The 14,328-nt window shown below is 47.9% G+C and overlaps 1 protein-coding gene across 1 annotated transcript in view; it reads left to right on the forward strand.

Annotated features, from left to right (window-relative positions):
- Positions 1–812: 812 nt before the first annotated feature.
- The window catches only part of col1a1a (collagen, type I, alpha 1a), a 15,929-nt gene continuing 2,413 nt past the window's right edge, over positions 813–14,328 (forward strand). Inside the window, exons 1-46 of the mRNA XM_008330616.2 lie at positions 813–1,066; positions 2,943–3,134; positions 3,224–3,243; positions 3,401–3,436; positions 4,217–4,309; positions 4,988–5,056; positions 5,138–5,182; positions 5,822–5,875; positions 5,992–6,045; positions 6,125–6,178; positions 6,279–6,332; positions 6,431–6,484; positions 6,975–7,019; positions 7,118–7,171; positions 7,295–7,339; positions 7,511–7,564; positions 8,086–8,184; positions 8,299–8,343; positions 8,535–8,633; positions 8,837–8,890; positions 8,984–9,091; positions 9,438–9,491; positions 9,612–9,710; positions 9,796–9,849; positions 9,939–10,037; positions 10,157–10,210; positions 10,306–10,359; positions 10,450–10,557; positions 10,651–10,695; positions 11,164–11,262; positions 11,343–11,450; positions 11,540–11,701; positions 11,806–11,859; positions 11,946–12,053; positions 12,142–12,195; positions 12,284–12,337; positions 12,426–12,587; positions 12,692–12,799; positions 12,886–12,993; positions 13,078–13,131; positions 13,220–13,327; positions 13,400–13,453; positions 13,535–13,642; positions 13,736–13,789; positions 13,879–13,986; positions 14,094–14,324. Coding sequence (XP_008328838.1) covers positions 985–1,066; positions 2,943–3,134; positions 3,224–3,243; positions 3,401–3,436; positions 4,217–4,309; positions 4,988–5,056; positions 5,138–5,182; positions 5,822–5,875; positions 5,992–6,045; positions 6,125–6,178; positions 6,279–6,332; positions 6,431–6,484; positions 6,975–7,019; positions 7,118–7,171; positions 7,295–7,339; positions 7,511–7,564; positions 8,086–8,184; positions 8,299–8,343; positions 8,535–8,633; positions 8,837–8,890; positions 8,984–9,091; positions 9,438–9,491; positions 9,612–9,710; positions 9,796–9,849; positions 9,939–10,037; positions 10,157–10,210; positions 10,306–10,359; positions 10,450–10,557; positions 10,651–10,695; positions 11,164–11,262; positions 11,343–11,450; positions 11,540–11,701; positions 11,806–11,859; positions 11,946–12,053; positions 12,142–12,195; positions 12,284–12,337; positions 12,426–12,587; positions 12,692–12,799; positions 12,886–12,993; positions 13,078–13,131; positions 13,220–13,327; positions 13,400–13,453; positions 13,535–13,642; positions 13,736–13,789; positions 13,879–13,986; positions 14,094–14,324 — 3,711 coding nt within the window. The 5' untranslated portion in view covers positions 813–984. The remainder of the gene's footprint in view (positions 1,067–2,942; positions 3,135–3,223; positions 3,244–3,400; positions 3,437–4,216; positions 4,310–4,987; positions 5,057–5,137; positions 5,183–5,821; positions 5,876–5,991; positions 6,046–6,124; positions 6,179–6,278; positions 6,333–6,430; positions 6,485–6,974; positions 7,020–7,117; positions 7,172–7,294; positions 7,340–7,510; positions 7,565–8,085; positions 8,185–8,298; positions 8,344–8,534; positions 8,634–8,836; positions 8,891–8,983; positions 9,092–9,437; positions 9,492–9,611; positions 9,711–9,795; positions 9,850–9,938; positions 10,038–10,156; positions 10,211–10,305; positions 10,360–10,449; positions 10,558–10,650; positions 10,696–11,163; positions 11,263–11,342; positions 11,451–11,539; positions 11,702–11,805; positions 11,860–11,945; positions 12,054–12,141; positions 12,196–12,283; positions 12,338–12,425; positions 12,588–12,691; positions 12,800–12,885; positions 12,994–13,077; positions 13,132–13,219; positions 13,328–13,399; positions 13,454–13,534; positions 13,643–13,735; positions 13,790–13,878; positions 13,987–14,093; positions 14,325–14,328) is intronic.

The raw sequence follows: 14,328 nt of genomic DNA on the forward strand, positions 1-14,328 counted from the left end.
GCCAGAGTCAACATTTCCCATGATGCATTGTACCTTTTAAACACAGCCCAATACCACAGTATGTCTCAGGATGAAGTAATGGCCTGGATGAACAGTTTTATCTTCGGTTCTTTTTTTTTTTCTCCTCCAGTTTTGTGAAAGTTTGGTTTAAAACGTTGATCAAATAAACAAAAAAAAAAAAGTCTTCAACCGTCCGCTCTCATCAGAGCTAAATTAGCATCGCACACTCAAGTACAAGGTTGGTTCAACCTACTAATTAAAACAAACAGTGTGTTGCCACGCTCAGCGTGTTCACACTCCGACTGTTAAAGCTGTAAAAACACTTTAAAACGACTAAAACAACAGTCCAGGAAATTCTCCAGACACAGAATTCCCTCTGTTCTAGAACAAAAAAGGAAAGAAAAAAAATAACAACGAGGATGGATCTCAGATGTTTAGATGAGCTGTTATCAAAGTCAACCAGGAAGTAGAAGAATTAACTTTAAACCCATGTACTTCTGGAAGAGGAGATCCTCCTCCGACCCTGCGATGCTCCTCAGGATCGGGTTTCCTCCTGCTCGGCCCCCTCTTCTTTCTCTGATCAAAACTCCAAACTCTTGGAATCATATGGAAGGAGGGATCTGCTTTTTCCTCCTTCTTCTTTTTTTTTTTCTTTTCTTCTTTTTTTTTTCCACTTTGAAGGAGGGGTCCATTCTTGTCTTCCCTAAACGTGAGCAGCAGCAGCAGCAGGGTAATGAGGGTGCGTCCAAATTCGGTCCAGTCCCCGGCACCGCCCAGTTCTCCAGGCTCCCATATAAAAACCCTGGTGGAAAGTCAGTGGAGGCAGTAGGGAGTTTTCTGCTGGGGTCAGGAGGACTGTGATCAGACAAGCGGACCCTGCCCCAGTCACCCGTGTATGATTGGAGTGTAGCAGAAAGAGAAAACACCCCCAACTTTTTTTCCTCTCTTGCCTCAAAGAGTCTACATGTCTAGTGGCATCTAGATATGTTCAGCTTTGTGGATTTGCGGCTGGCGCTGCTGCTCAGCGCAGCGGTGCTTCTGGTCAGGGCGCAGGGCGAGGACGACCGTAAGTTTCATCACTTTACTGGAGCTTCTCAACTCTTTTTTTGTTCTTTTTTCCTCTTGTTTTTTTGAACGTGGATTGTCTTGTTGCGTGGGCGGACGACTGCTGAGATCTAGACCAGAAAGGATGAGAGTTTGAAATAGAAGTGTTGAATTTTGTGTGCTGCTCCTTTAAACCTGCAGATAAACTGACGGCTCGTCTGCATAGAGAGATAGAAAGATAGATGGGATAGACAGACCAGCTGGTAGTTTACTCAGTAATGCATCTCAACAAGGCCTCTCTCTCTCTCTCTCTCTTTTCAACCTCTCCTTGTGTTTGTCAATGTCTCTCGACCCTCCACCCCCCCATGCCCCCCCACCCCACATGCATGCAAAGCGAGTTGATGCAGGTTTTCCACTCTCCACTCCAGGCAGTGGTCTCCTGGGGACAAAAAAAAACCTTTTGGCCTCAAAAAAAAAAAAAGATATGAAGAGATGCCTCTTTTTTCTCACCTTAAAAAGGTTAAAGTTCAGCTGATTAAATCGTGCAGGTTTTTGACAAAAGACTGGAGAAAGAGTTAAAGAACCACGAGGACCAGGATCTGACCCCCCTCCCCCCCCACCAGACATGTCAGACGCAGGGAAAGTTTCTGGCTGAGACCTGACTGATGTGGCAGAGTAATTCACTGCCTGAGGCCAAGTGATGAGTTGGTCAGACGAGAGAGAGAGGGAGAGAGAGAGAAAGAGAGAGAGAGTCAGGTCTGCTGGAAACATCTGACCAACGTCAGGTTCTACGTTCTTTAATGTAACTTTAGATCCATTTTTTTGGTGGAACGTGGGTCTGGGTTTGTCAGTGGAACGCAGGCCGTTCCTAGACTCTACTGACAAACATTTTCCTTCCAGAGGAGACAAAGAGAATCCGTCCCACAGACTCAGATCTCTGAAGTCCAGAGCCAGAAGTTGAAGGTTCTATTTTTCCAGATGTTCCTCTGGTCTGGAAACCACTAACTGAAGCAGATGTGCTTTAACCCTTTTAGTCTGTGTCACAGCGCCACCCAGAGGCTTCCCTCGCCGCCTGCAGGACACATCTGGCCGCCACGTCCCCCACGCTCCCCCTCCCCTCCCTCGCCACCACCTCCTCCACTTCTTCATCTTTCCACTTTTTTTTTTCTTTTTTTCGCCCTCGTGTTTCATCTAATTGAAAACACATGCGCAGTGTTTCCAACACTTGTTGCCAAGCGGTCAGTCTGCGGTACTGCACTTCCTCTCTGAGCTCAGCACTATGGCATGTTGGGAAGTTTAGAAAACTAATAAATAACAGTGTCCAGTCCGGGCCGAAGTGGCGGCGGCGGTGACTCATCTGGACTTCCGGTTTTAACTTGAACGTTTTATGTAGTTTGTTGTGGTTTAATTTGAACAGAGTCACGCACTGTGTCTGTGTGTGAACACATTTCCATCCTCTTTCGGACAGACATCGTCTGTGACTCCGACACTCGGTTCAACTTCCGTTTTTCCCATCGTGCATTTCGTCATCGTTATTCTCCTTATTTTGAGTCCATTTAATTGTCCGACGTTTGTCTCTAGAAGTTTCTCTGAGGTGAAATCGAACTGTGGCTGAAATTAATGTTTACATTCTGTCAAAATGTAACGTTTAAAGTCATAGGGATAATTACGTTAGATTCTTGAAAATAATGTGTTCATTCGTGTCTTTGAAATCCGATTTTATTTTTATTCAAAAATCGCGATCTTGTTGGTGTTTACTTCACTTAAAGGCTCCTTTTCACACACAGTCATTAGGTTCAAAGGTCAGTGTATCTGTGTGTGTGTGTTTTCACCTGTCAAAGGTGTCTCATCAGCACCTCTCACACCCCTCTCTGTATTGCCCTCTGGCGCCCCCTCAGGCACGGGCTCGAGCTGCACTCTTGACGGTCATGTGTTTGCGGACCGGGATGTGTGGAAACCAGAACCATGTCAGATCTGTGTGTGCGACAGTGGCCACGTGATGTGCGAAGAGGTCATCTGCGAGGACACAAGTGACTGTGCCAACCCAGTCATCCCCCACGACGAGTGCTGCCCCGTCTGCGCTGACGATGGTAGGGAGTCTGAACTGAACTGTTGACATTTTTCTCATGTCGATCCTTTTTGTTTTCTGCCTCTGAACGCCTTTCTCCTCTTCCCCCAGGCTACCAGGAACAAGTTGAGGTAAATATTTTTGGGGGATTTTGAATATAAACATGTGTTTGTTAAACTGATATAATTTATTATTTACATTGATTTTTGTCAGTTGATTAATAACTTTATTCAATGTTTGACTTTAAAGATTAATGTTTGATTTTTCCTGTTTTTTTTAATCCACCAGGGACCCAAGGGAGAGCGTGGACCCAAAGGAGAGAGAGTAGGTCCACATTCTCTTCCTCTCAGTGTTTCACCTCGGGGCCTGCTGCTGCGTTCAGGGCCTGCGTGTTCATGTCGGGGCTGACTGCAGCGCTGCATGTTTACGTTGTCAGTCTAGTCCAGCACAGAGGGTTTAGGATCAGCGTAGAACTAGAGGCAGTAGAAGGTGGAGGACGCAGTTCGACACTTTTGTTGATTCAGTTCAGTTATTTCTTGTTTTTGCTTTTTTTCTGGCAGTTGGTTTTGATTGGTTTGTCAACAACAGCTGATAAACCTGCAGCCTGTGGAGACAGTATCTGAAAATATGAATTCTTTTCCCAGTGAACTGTTTGTGACTGGGACAGTCAGAGTTAATTGTTTTAACTTGACTAAAGTTAATTCTCAGGGTTCAGGTTTTTTTAATTAACATTTTGAATTAACATTTTATGACCTCTGATGTAGAACTCTCAGTTTTTCACTGGGTGAAGGAGGATTCTCCTGCTCACAGGTTTAGGTGACCTCATCATGACCCACCTCCCGTACCTGGTCTGATGTGAGTCACGTGACTCGTGCTTCCTGCTGGGTCACATGACCAGAGGGCTGTTTCCTGCACTGTTAGCATCCTAAAAAAAAAGACATGGAAGGAAGTGACTTGTTGTAAATGGAGTTGTTTTGATCGACGCGAGTGCAGACGGTCACGTGACTCAGCCAGGGACGATGTTTTCTCTGCGTGTGGCTGCGATTGCATCACAGCTGACCTTGTAGTGTGACCCCTGAGTCTGACCCATACATTGATCTGCAGGGTCCTCCTGGTCCCCCTGGTAACGATGGCATCCCCGGTCAACCTGGACCAGCTGGACCTCCCGGCCCCCCTGGACCTCCCGGCCTCGGTGGAGTAAGTTACCTTTTTTTATTTTAATTTCTTTATGTGATTTTACATTTTCCAAAGCTTTAAAGGCCACTTTGACAATGACTGGATATATATCTCAGCTGTGCATATATATATATATATATGAATATATATCTGAGTCAGTTTGTGCTTCATGTTCATCCCATGATCCAGTGTTTGGACTGGGGTTTGTAACTAGCAGTTGCCTTTTATTCTGAGGTCAAAGGTTAGGTGTGTTTGATCCAATGCTAAAGAATGTTAGCGTTAGCTAATATAAACAGGTTCCTGTGACATCATGATCTGGGGTTATTTCAGGTCTGCAGATGTTGGACTTTACCTGAAGCTGAAGCTAACATCAACCAGACAGTATTATTATTATTATTATGGGATGCACTCAGTCAGTGACCTGAGAGTCCTGCACTCATCCAGTCGTTAAGATTTAGAACTGGGTTGAATTCTGGGTAACGCAGTTGACCTGGTCTCTGTTAGAGAACCAAACGTAACCATTAGCATTTGACGAACAATTGAATATATTTATAATTAAAACTAAATAAATATGTATAAATAAAAAATATCAACATGGAAATTTCAGATTGTCCTGTTTGTTCAAATTTAACTGTAAATTGTTGTTTACTTTTGACTCATTCTTGTTCTTTTGCCCCCCCACCTCCTTTCTCCCCCCAGAACTTCTCCCCTCAGATGTCCAGTGGCTATGATGACAAATCACCCGCCATGCCCGTGCCTGGACCAATGGTAGGTCACCTGTCCGTATATGCACAAACACATGTCTGACGACCACATGGTGACTGACTCTGCTGTGTGTTTGATTGACAGGGCCCAATGGGACCCCGCGGACCCCCAGGACCTGCTGGATCTAGTGTACGTTTCCACCTCCTCTCCTTTTTCCTTCCTCAAAAATAAGTCGTGTCACGTTATGACTGTGACGGCAGTTAAAGATAAAACACAGAACTATAGACGCACACACTGTCTCTGTGCACATGAAACACGCATAAATATAATGTAAATAAATATAGTATCTGATCAGAATGAATACTGCAGTTTAATGTGTGTTTTCAGTGGCAGGTTTGACCAGAACATTTAAGATTTACTGCTGTTTTAGTTAAAAATTAACTTCACAAAACATCCTGAAAATGAGGCCCAGCAGACACAGCCTGTGTTCTAGTGTTTTTATTTTGACCTCTTGTTAGCTTAGCGGCTAACCCTTCCTAAAACCAGTTATTTTCTGTGAGGACTTTACACATTACAAATTACAAAAATTGTGTTTGAAGAAATGAAAAAGTTTAACAGAACAGAAAGTTCACGTTTTTTTCTTTGTTTTGTGTAAAAATCAGTTTAAATTTCTAAGTTACTTTCCCAGAATCCCTCGGTGTCAGGGGTATTTATAGCTGACGACACCTGTTGTGTGAAGCGTCTGATGGTTGTGTTTGTTGTGTCATGGTGTCACTGCTCCACTGGGACTGTTTTGTGACCTTGTCTCTGTTCTCCTGCCCCCTACAGGGACCCCAGGGATTCACCGGCCCCCCTGGTGAGCCTGGTGAGGCTGGAGCTGCTGTAAGTACAACAACAACCGCATCACCTGGTGTGAAACTACACACACATTCCACCTGTTGTTCAGTTCTCACCCCGTCTGTCCCTCTCTCTCTCTCTCTCTCTCTCTCCCCCTGCAGGGTCCCATGGGTCCCCGTGGAGCTGCCGGCCCCCCTGGAAAGAACGGAGAGGACGTAGGTTTGACTCTCTGGAAACGACCAAAGTCGCTCTGACTTCCTGTTCTAACTACTTTGACTTCTTCCTGTTTTCCAGGGTGAGTCTGGCAAACCCGGTCGCAATGGTGAGCGCGGACCCTCTGGCCCACAGGTGAGCGAACCCCCCACCACCACCACCACAACAATCTGTCAAATATCAAATCAAAACAAAGACGTAGCATTGATGCTAACGCCCGTCTGTCTGTCCGCAGGGAGCCCGTGGTTTCCCCGGAACCCCCGGTCTGCCCGGCATCAAGGGACACAGAGTGAGTGACCGACCCACCCCTGACGGACACTGGGGTTGTGTGTGTGTTTTGTCCTTTTGTGTGTGATTCTAAGTGAACGTCTCCATTTTCTTCTCCAGGGATTCAGTGGTCTGGATGGAGCTAAGGGAGACGGCGGCCCTGCTGGACCCAAGGTTGGTCACTGCCTCCGCTTTGACTGCACAGATTCATGTCACAGTGCAGAAAAGTATCACTCACTGACCAGTGGTCCAGTCAGGAGCAGAGCCACAGACGGCACCTGCAGTAATAATCAGTGGCAGAGAGGGGGCAGAGTTGAACCCTGTGACTCGTATTTACTAAAATTGTGTGTCTCTGTTGACACTTTAACCTTCATGAATTATTTTCCTGGTTATAAACAGAATCCAGTTTTTACTTCTACAGCCCACACTTACAAAATTGATTTTTTTTTAGTTTTTATACCAAGTTGGAAATGAGTAAATATTTAAAAACCCTAAGATTTACAGTTCAAAACTGAGGAAAGTGTGAGGGTGAAGCAGTAAGAGAGGCAGCCATGTTGGTCAGTTAGTTACCTGGGGGCAGCCATGTTGGTTTAGATCCATGTTTGAAATGGAGGAAAAACTCAAAGGATTCAGATCTGACGTCCTCACCTGTCTGTGTGTTCAGGGAGAGGCTGGAGCTCCTGGTGAGAACGGAACCCCCGGTGCTATGGTGAGTACAACATGTCCAGACGATGATGATGAAGATGATGATGATGAAGATGACATCCAGGTTTGACTGAGTGGTCTTCTCTCTCTGTCCGTTCACAGGGACCTCGTGGTCTGCCTGGTGAGAGAGGCCGTTCTGGTGCTAACGGTGCTGCTGTGAGTCCAAACACACACACACACACACACACACACACATATGAATGACATGATGACACACATGTTCACACCACTCATCAGTGAGAGCCTCCATCATTGAATCATGTTGTCTGTGTGCTGCAGGGAGCTCGTGGAAACGATGGTGCCGCTGGTGCTGCCGGACCTCCCGTGAGTTTGTCTCTTTTTTATTTTACTCTCTGTGTCACTGGTTTTTTTCTGTTCTTAAAATAGAAATAGTTAAATTTAATAGTAACAAATGTAACAAAGTTAGAAACCTCTGATCATCCTGTCTTCATTTATGGTCCAGTGTGTCTTGACTGTGGATCTGTTTCTTCTCAGGGTGCCACTGGACCTGCTGGACCCCCTGGATTCCCTGGTGGCCCTGGAGCCAAGGTACAACCAGGAACACTGTGATCTGAGAGTGTCCCCCTCCTCACCTCTCCTCACCTGTCCTCACCTGTCCCGTCCCCTCCTCTTTTCTCCACCCTACTCACACCCTTTATCTTCTCCCTTTCCCAATTTTTTTTTACACTACTTCAATCCTAATCTGACCTCTGACCCAGTAGGGGTCACATGGGGTAAAGAGGTCACTTAGAAGAATGCCTTCATATATTTATATACACTCCCTGTAGTCAGATAATACAAACGTATGGATTTATATTATTAATAATAATATTTAAATGCACATTAAATAAAAAATAAAAATGACAGAAATAATATTTTTTCATTAAAATCATATGAATATTTATCTTTCAGGGAACAGAACTTTTTAGCTCGAACTCTAGCAGGACTGATTTTAGAGGCGACACACGGTGCAGATTATCTACGTTATTTTCCGTCCCGTCCAATCACAGCGTCTCTTATTCTTTGGCTGTACATTTCTGACTCTTGGTGTTTGTTTTCCGTCCACTCAGGGTGATGCCGGACCTCAGGGAGGACGTGGACCCGAGGGACCCGCTGGATCCCGTGGTGAGCCTGGAAACCCCGGACCTGCTGGCGCTGCTGGACCTGCTGTTAGTACCAACAGTTGGCGCTGTTGTCATTATTATTATTATTCCAGGCCACAGAAGAATTGTGATTTTTTTTTTTCATGCACCAAATTTTATTCTTATTTTCTTTCCTTTTAGGGAAACCCCGGAACTGATGGAGCCCCTGGTGCTAAGGGAGCCCCTGTGAGTAACTCACCCGCTGCATCACCAGCCTGAACATATTTTAGGGTTAAAGTTTCAAAGCCTTTTATTTAGCTGAAATAAAATAGTTCTTGGCGCTAAAATGAGTGAAATTTCATAGTTTAAAAAGCCACAAAAACCCAACACTGCCAACGTGGTGTGACTGTGTTCTTGTCGTCTGCTGCCCCCTACAGGGTTCTGCTGGAGTTGCTGGAGCACCCGGCTTCCCCGGACCTCGTGGACCCCCAGGAGCTCAAGGAGCTGCTGGTGCCGCCGGACCCAAGGGAAACACTGTGAGTAAAGATGTTACTGTTACTGATCTAATAATAATAATAATAATAATAAAATTAAAATATGTTAAAAATAAACATATTGATGTAATGAATGCAACATAATACATTGCAGTTTTTAGTTGATGATGTTTAATCTGCTGGTCATTTCTAGTTTGTTTGTTTGTTTGCTGACTTTTGTTTTGTTGCTTTGTCGCCCCCTACAGGGTGATGCTGGTGCCCCAGGAGCCAAGGGAGAGGCCGGTCTCAAGGGAGAGGCTGTAAGTTCATCACTCCTAACCTGAGGTGGCGCTAATGGTACCACATACCTGGTCCATACATCTGGTCTAACTGTGTGTGTGTTTGTCCTCCAGGGTGCCCCAGGAGTTCAAGGACAACCAGGACCTCCAGGTGAGGAGGGCAAGAGAGGATCAAGAGGAGAGCCCGGTGCTGCCGGAGGCCGTGGAGCCCCTGGAGAGCGTGTACGTAAATTTGACACAACTCTTCTCATATACTATATCAATTGTAATACGCTGGGTAGGAACAGTTATAGAGATGCCCCCTGCTGGTGTGGACACAAACTACAGCGAGTCAATGCTTATTGAAATCACCCAGAAATGAATCTTTCTCTCAACTTGAGAGTAATTTAAACTGTGATGTATTTATAGTATAACTGTAATATCATTTATATATTATGATTTATTATAAATAAATATGATAAATAAGGTAAAATTATTTTCAAAGTAAAGATTTATTTTTGAACAGTGAAGAGAATCTGTGTCTCTCATGTACCAGGTCTAACATCATATCTCTTGATTCTTCCTGTAGGGTGCCCCTGGTGGTCGTGGTTTCCCTGGTTCTGATGGCCCTGCTGGACCCAGAGTGAGTCAACCTTTCACTCCTCCTACATCTTCATCGAACTCGTACACACAACAACAACAACAACAACATGGTGATGTTCTAACATGTACTTCTTCTTCTTCTTCTTTCTACCATCTTTAGGGTGCCAACGGTGAGCGTGGTGCCCCCGGTCTTGTTGGACCTAAGGGTAACAGCGGTGAGTCTGGACGTACCGGAGAGCCTGGTCTGCCCGGAGCCAAGGTGAGATACTCCATCAGTCATATGATCAACAACAGAATGACTCCTCTGCTGCACAGACATCTGAATGTTAACCTTTGACCTCCAGGGTATGACTGGTAGCCCCGGCAGCCCCGGACCTGAAGGCAAAATGGGACCTGGTGTAAGTTCATGTTCGATTTAACGCTGAAGTAAAAGTCTTCATCTCAGATGAAGAGAAATTCTCAATCGCCTCTTCATCGATCAATGCAGGGAACCCCTGGACAAGATGGCCGCCCTGGACCCCCTGGATCTGTTGGAGCTAGAGGCCAGCCTGGTGTCATGGGATTCCCCGGACCCAAGGGAGCCGCTGTGAGTAACATGCCCCCCCACTTTACCCTCCCGCTACACAGAAATACTTTCAAAAGTTCCAGTCAAAACAGAAATTCTGAACCAAATCCTTTCTAACATGTTTTTTTAATTTCCTGTAGGGTGAGGGTGGAAAGCCCGGCGAGAGAGGAGTGATGGGACCCACCGGCGCCACTGTAAGTGGTCTCCTGCCCTCCCACTCCTCCAAGCTCTTTAGTCTTGTTGTTGTTGACCTCAGTGTCTAAAACCCAACATCTTTCTTTCTACCCAGGGTGCCCCTGGAAAGGACGGAGATGTTGGTGCCCAGGGACCCTCTGGACCTGCTGTAAGTACCAGTAACGGGACCACGGACCAGCCCGGTGCGGTTGGCATTCCTCTGCAGTGTGGACTGACTCCCTAACTCTCCCATCTGTAGGGCCCTGCTGGTGAGAGAGGAGAGCAAGGACCTGCTGGACCTCCTGGATTCCAGGGACTTCCTGGACCTCAGGGTGCTGTTGGTGAGACTGGAAAGCCTGGAGAGCAGGTACTGACCGAGACGCAGTACAGACCACCACAGACTGCAGTGTTTTCACTTGTTTCAAGTGACTAACCATGTTGTGCTTCTTCTACCGTCCAGGGTCTGCCTGGTGAGGCCGGAGCTCCCGGTGTTGCTGGATCAAGAGTAAGTCAAAGACATCAGTACTTCATCAGTACTTCATCAGTACTTCATTTGGTGACTTGATCCTTTCGGCCGTCCTCTGGCGTGTCTCTTCAAGTCATATAGTCTCCTAGTATAGCTAAATGGTTTGTTGTTAGCTGTTAGCATTGTAAAAACAGAAGTAGTTCATGTAACTAGCATAGCTAGCACACTGTCGTTGATACTTTTCCACATTTCCACACAACAAGCTAATGCTAAGTGGCTGCTGTCATCAAAGCTGCCACATTTGAACTTTTTATCTTGTATTTACACTGAAACTGCTATAGAATAGAATATTACCCAGAGCAGAGGGAAGCTAAAGAAGCTAAGGAGGCTAAGGTCAAAGTCAGTTACCTTAATAACTCCACACTAACCTGAACATTTAGTTAGTTTGACTACTTTTCCACTCCTCTTCCAACAACTGACTCTTCATCACTCCTCCACCATCCTCAGGGAGACAGAGGATTCCCTGGTGAGCGTGGTGCCCCCGGTGCTATTGGACCCGCTGGTGCCCGTGGATCCCCCGGATCCGCTGGAAATGAGGGAGCCAAGGTGAACCACCACAGATATTGACAACATCGAGCGGTTGTGTTCTGATCAGGCAGGAGTTAAACATATCTCTCCTCCTCCAGGGAGACGCTGGTGCCTCTGGTGCCCCCGGAGCTCAGGGTCCTCCTGGACTGCAGGGTATGCCTGGTGAGCGTGGTGCTGCTGGCCTTCCTGGACTGAAGGGAGACAGAGTGAGTCCCTTTTTTTTTTTCTCCAAAATCCCCCGGGCTTGTAGTCCCATTCCCTGAATCCTCACCTGTGTTTTTCACACCAACCTCAGGGTGACCAAGGAGGCAAGGGTACCGATGGTTCTCCTGGAAAGGATGGACCTCGTGGTATGTCTGGACCTATTGGACTTCCTGGACCCGCCGGAAATCCCGGAGACAAGGGAGAGCCTGGCGCCGCCGGCCTTGTTGGACCCGCTGGAGCCCGTGGACCCCCTGTAAGACACTTTCTGACTCTTTCTTTCTTTCAGAAAGTTGTTCTTTAGATTCGGCTTCTTGAGCACCTTCAGATTTTTTTGATGGACTCTTCTTCTTTGACCAGGGTGAGCGTGGAGAGTCTGGACCCCCCGGACCTGCTGGCTTTGCCGGACCCCCTGTGAGTACTCTCTCTGTGAATGCCCAGGTCTCTCTTCCCAGGTCTTTTCTCTTGAACAGAAGTCAATCATTCTGTTTCTCCAACAGGGTAATGAGGGAGCTCCTGGTGCTAAGGGAGAGGCTGGAGATAATGGTGCTAAGGGAGATGCTGGTCCTCCCGGAGCTGCTGGACCTACTGGTGCCCCCGGACCTGCGGTTTGTATTTTATATACAATTATGCAGGACATACGGTTACATGCACTGGTTCTGCCATGTAGAGTGACACACTTCTGTTTCCCTTTAGGGACCTGTTGGCAACACTGGTGCTAAGGGAGCCCGCGGACCTGCTGGACCTCCTGTAAGTCCCTTCAGGACCTCGTCTGTGTCCCTTACTCCACAGTGACAGGACATTTCCTAAACCTCTGTTCCTGTGTCTTTGTTCCTAGGGTGCTACTGGCTTCCCTGGTGCTGCTGGCCGCGTCGGACCTCCCGGCCCCTCTGTGAGTCTCACTTTTGTTCTCCTACTTCTGCTCCCCCTTGTGGCGGAGTCTTGATGATGAAGGTGTATTTTCTGTCCTCCCGCCACAGGGAAACCCTGGACCTCCCGGAGTCTCTGGACCTGCTGGCAAAGAAGGACCCAAAGGAAACCGTGGTGACACTGGACCTGTCGGTCGCCCTGGTGAGCTTGGAGCTGCTGGACCTCCAGGACCTTCCGGAGAGAAGGGTAGCCCTGGTGGTGATGGTGCTCCTGTAAGTTCTGTTTGGCAACACCTTAAAAAAACAACAACTTCCACGGCCGCTCTGCGTCATTGAGACCATGTCATGGTGGTTCCTGTCTCTGTGTCCGTGTGCAGGGTAGTGCTGGTATTCCTGGACCTCAGGGTCTGGCTGGAAGCCGTGGTATTGTTGGTCTGCCTGGACAGAGAGGAGAGAGAGGTTTCCCTGGTATGCCTGGACCTTCTGTGAGTTCTTCACCACCGAAAGTACAACTGATTTTCTCTGTTCAGAATGGTCCAAAAGTAACTGAGCTCACTGCCTTCACCAACAGGGAGAGGTCGGAAAGCAGGGACCTGCTGGCCCCGGCGGTGAGCGTGGACCTCCTGGACCCATGGGACCCCCTGGATTGGCTGGTGCCCCTGGTGAGCCCGGACGTGAGGTATGGCAAAATATCTGTGTAAAGTTAGCAACATTTTTCTTGCTCTTAGTTCTTAGTGAGTAAAAACCCACTCCTGTGTTTTAGGGAGCCCCCGGTAACGAGGGATCTTCCGGCCGCGACGGAGCCGCTGGACCTAAGGTAACATTATCTCAACCAAACCAGACCAAGAGGAGTCGGTCCAGTTCAGACCGGCGGCAGCTGCTGATGTGATGTCTCTGTGTTTCAGGGAGACCGTGGAGAGACCGGACCTGCTGGAGCCACTGGTGCCCCTGGACCCTCTGGTGCCGCCGGACCTGTTGGACCCGCTGGCAAGACCGGTGACCGTGGAGAGAGTGTAAGTGACTGAGTGGAGCGGCTCTTTTTTGACTTTGACAGCGTCCGGATTTTAACTCTTTCTCTCCTTCAGGGACCTGCTGGCCCAGCTGGCCCTGCTGGTCCTTCTGGACCTCGTGGCCCCGCTGTAAGTACCGATACCAGAACACTTCAAACACACCTGTGATGGAGGAAACGGAGACCGTCACTAACTTCTTCTCACAAACAGGGTGCTGTCGGAGCTCGTGGAGACAAGGGAGAGTCTGGTGAGGCTGGAGAGAGAGGCATGAAGGGACACAGAGGATTCACCGGCATGCAGGGACCTCCTGGACCCTCTGTAGGTGTCTCTGCTCCACAGCCTGCACGCTACACACTGCATGGAAGCTATTCAACCTGTGGCTCACCTGTTTCTGTTTCTACAAACTTGTAGGGACCTTCTGGAGACCAGGGACCTGCTGGTGCTGCTGGACCCGCTGGACCTAGAGTACGTTGATTGGTATCACTTCAAGATGATTCTTGATGTAAAATGTCTGGTCTGGTACGATTGAAGGTTTTTCTCCATGCTGTCTGCAGGGCCCATCTGGATCTGCTGGTTCTCCCGGTAAGGATGGTATGTCTGGCCTGCCTGGACCTACTGGACCTCCTGGACCCCGTGGACGTTCTGGAGAGATGGGACCTGCTGTAAGTCTGTCAAAACGTTGGTACCACCTGGTACTGTTTGGTACTGTTCGATGCTTGAGATAACTCCTCCTGTCTCTTTTATGTTTCTTCTTCCTCTCCACAAATAGGGACCTCCTGGACCTCCCGGACCCCCTGGACCTCCTGGTGCCCCTGGTGGCGGATTTGACCTCGGCTTCATTGCCCAGCCACAGGAGAAGGCACCTGATCCCTACCGTTTGTTCCGTGCTGATGATGCCAATGTTCTCCGTGACCGCGATCTGGAGGTGGACAGCACCCTGAAGAGCCTCAGCCAGCAGATTGAGCAGATCCGCAGCCCCGACGGAACCCGCAAGAACCCTGCCA

Source organism: Cynoglossus semilaevis, chromosome 17, assembly GCF_000523025.1.
Source record: "Cynoglossus semilaevis isolate Cse_v1.0 chromosome 17, Cse_v1.0, whole genome shotgun sequence".
In the NCBI taxonomy this organism is placed as follows: domain Eukaryota; kingdom Metazoa; phylum Chordata; class Actinopteri; order Pleuronectiformes; family Cynoglossidae; genus Cynoglossus; species Cynoglossus semilaevis.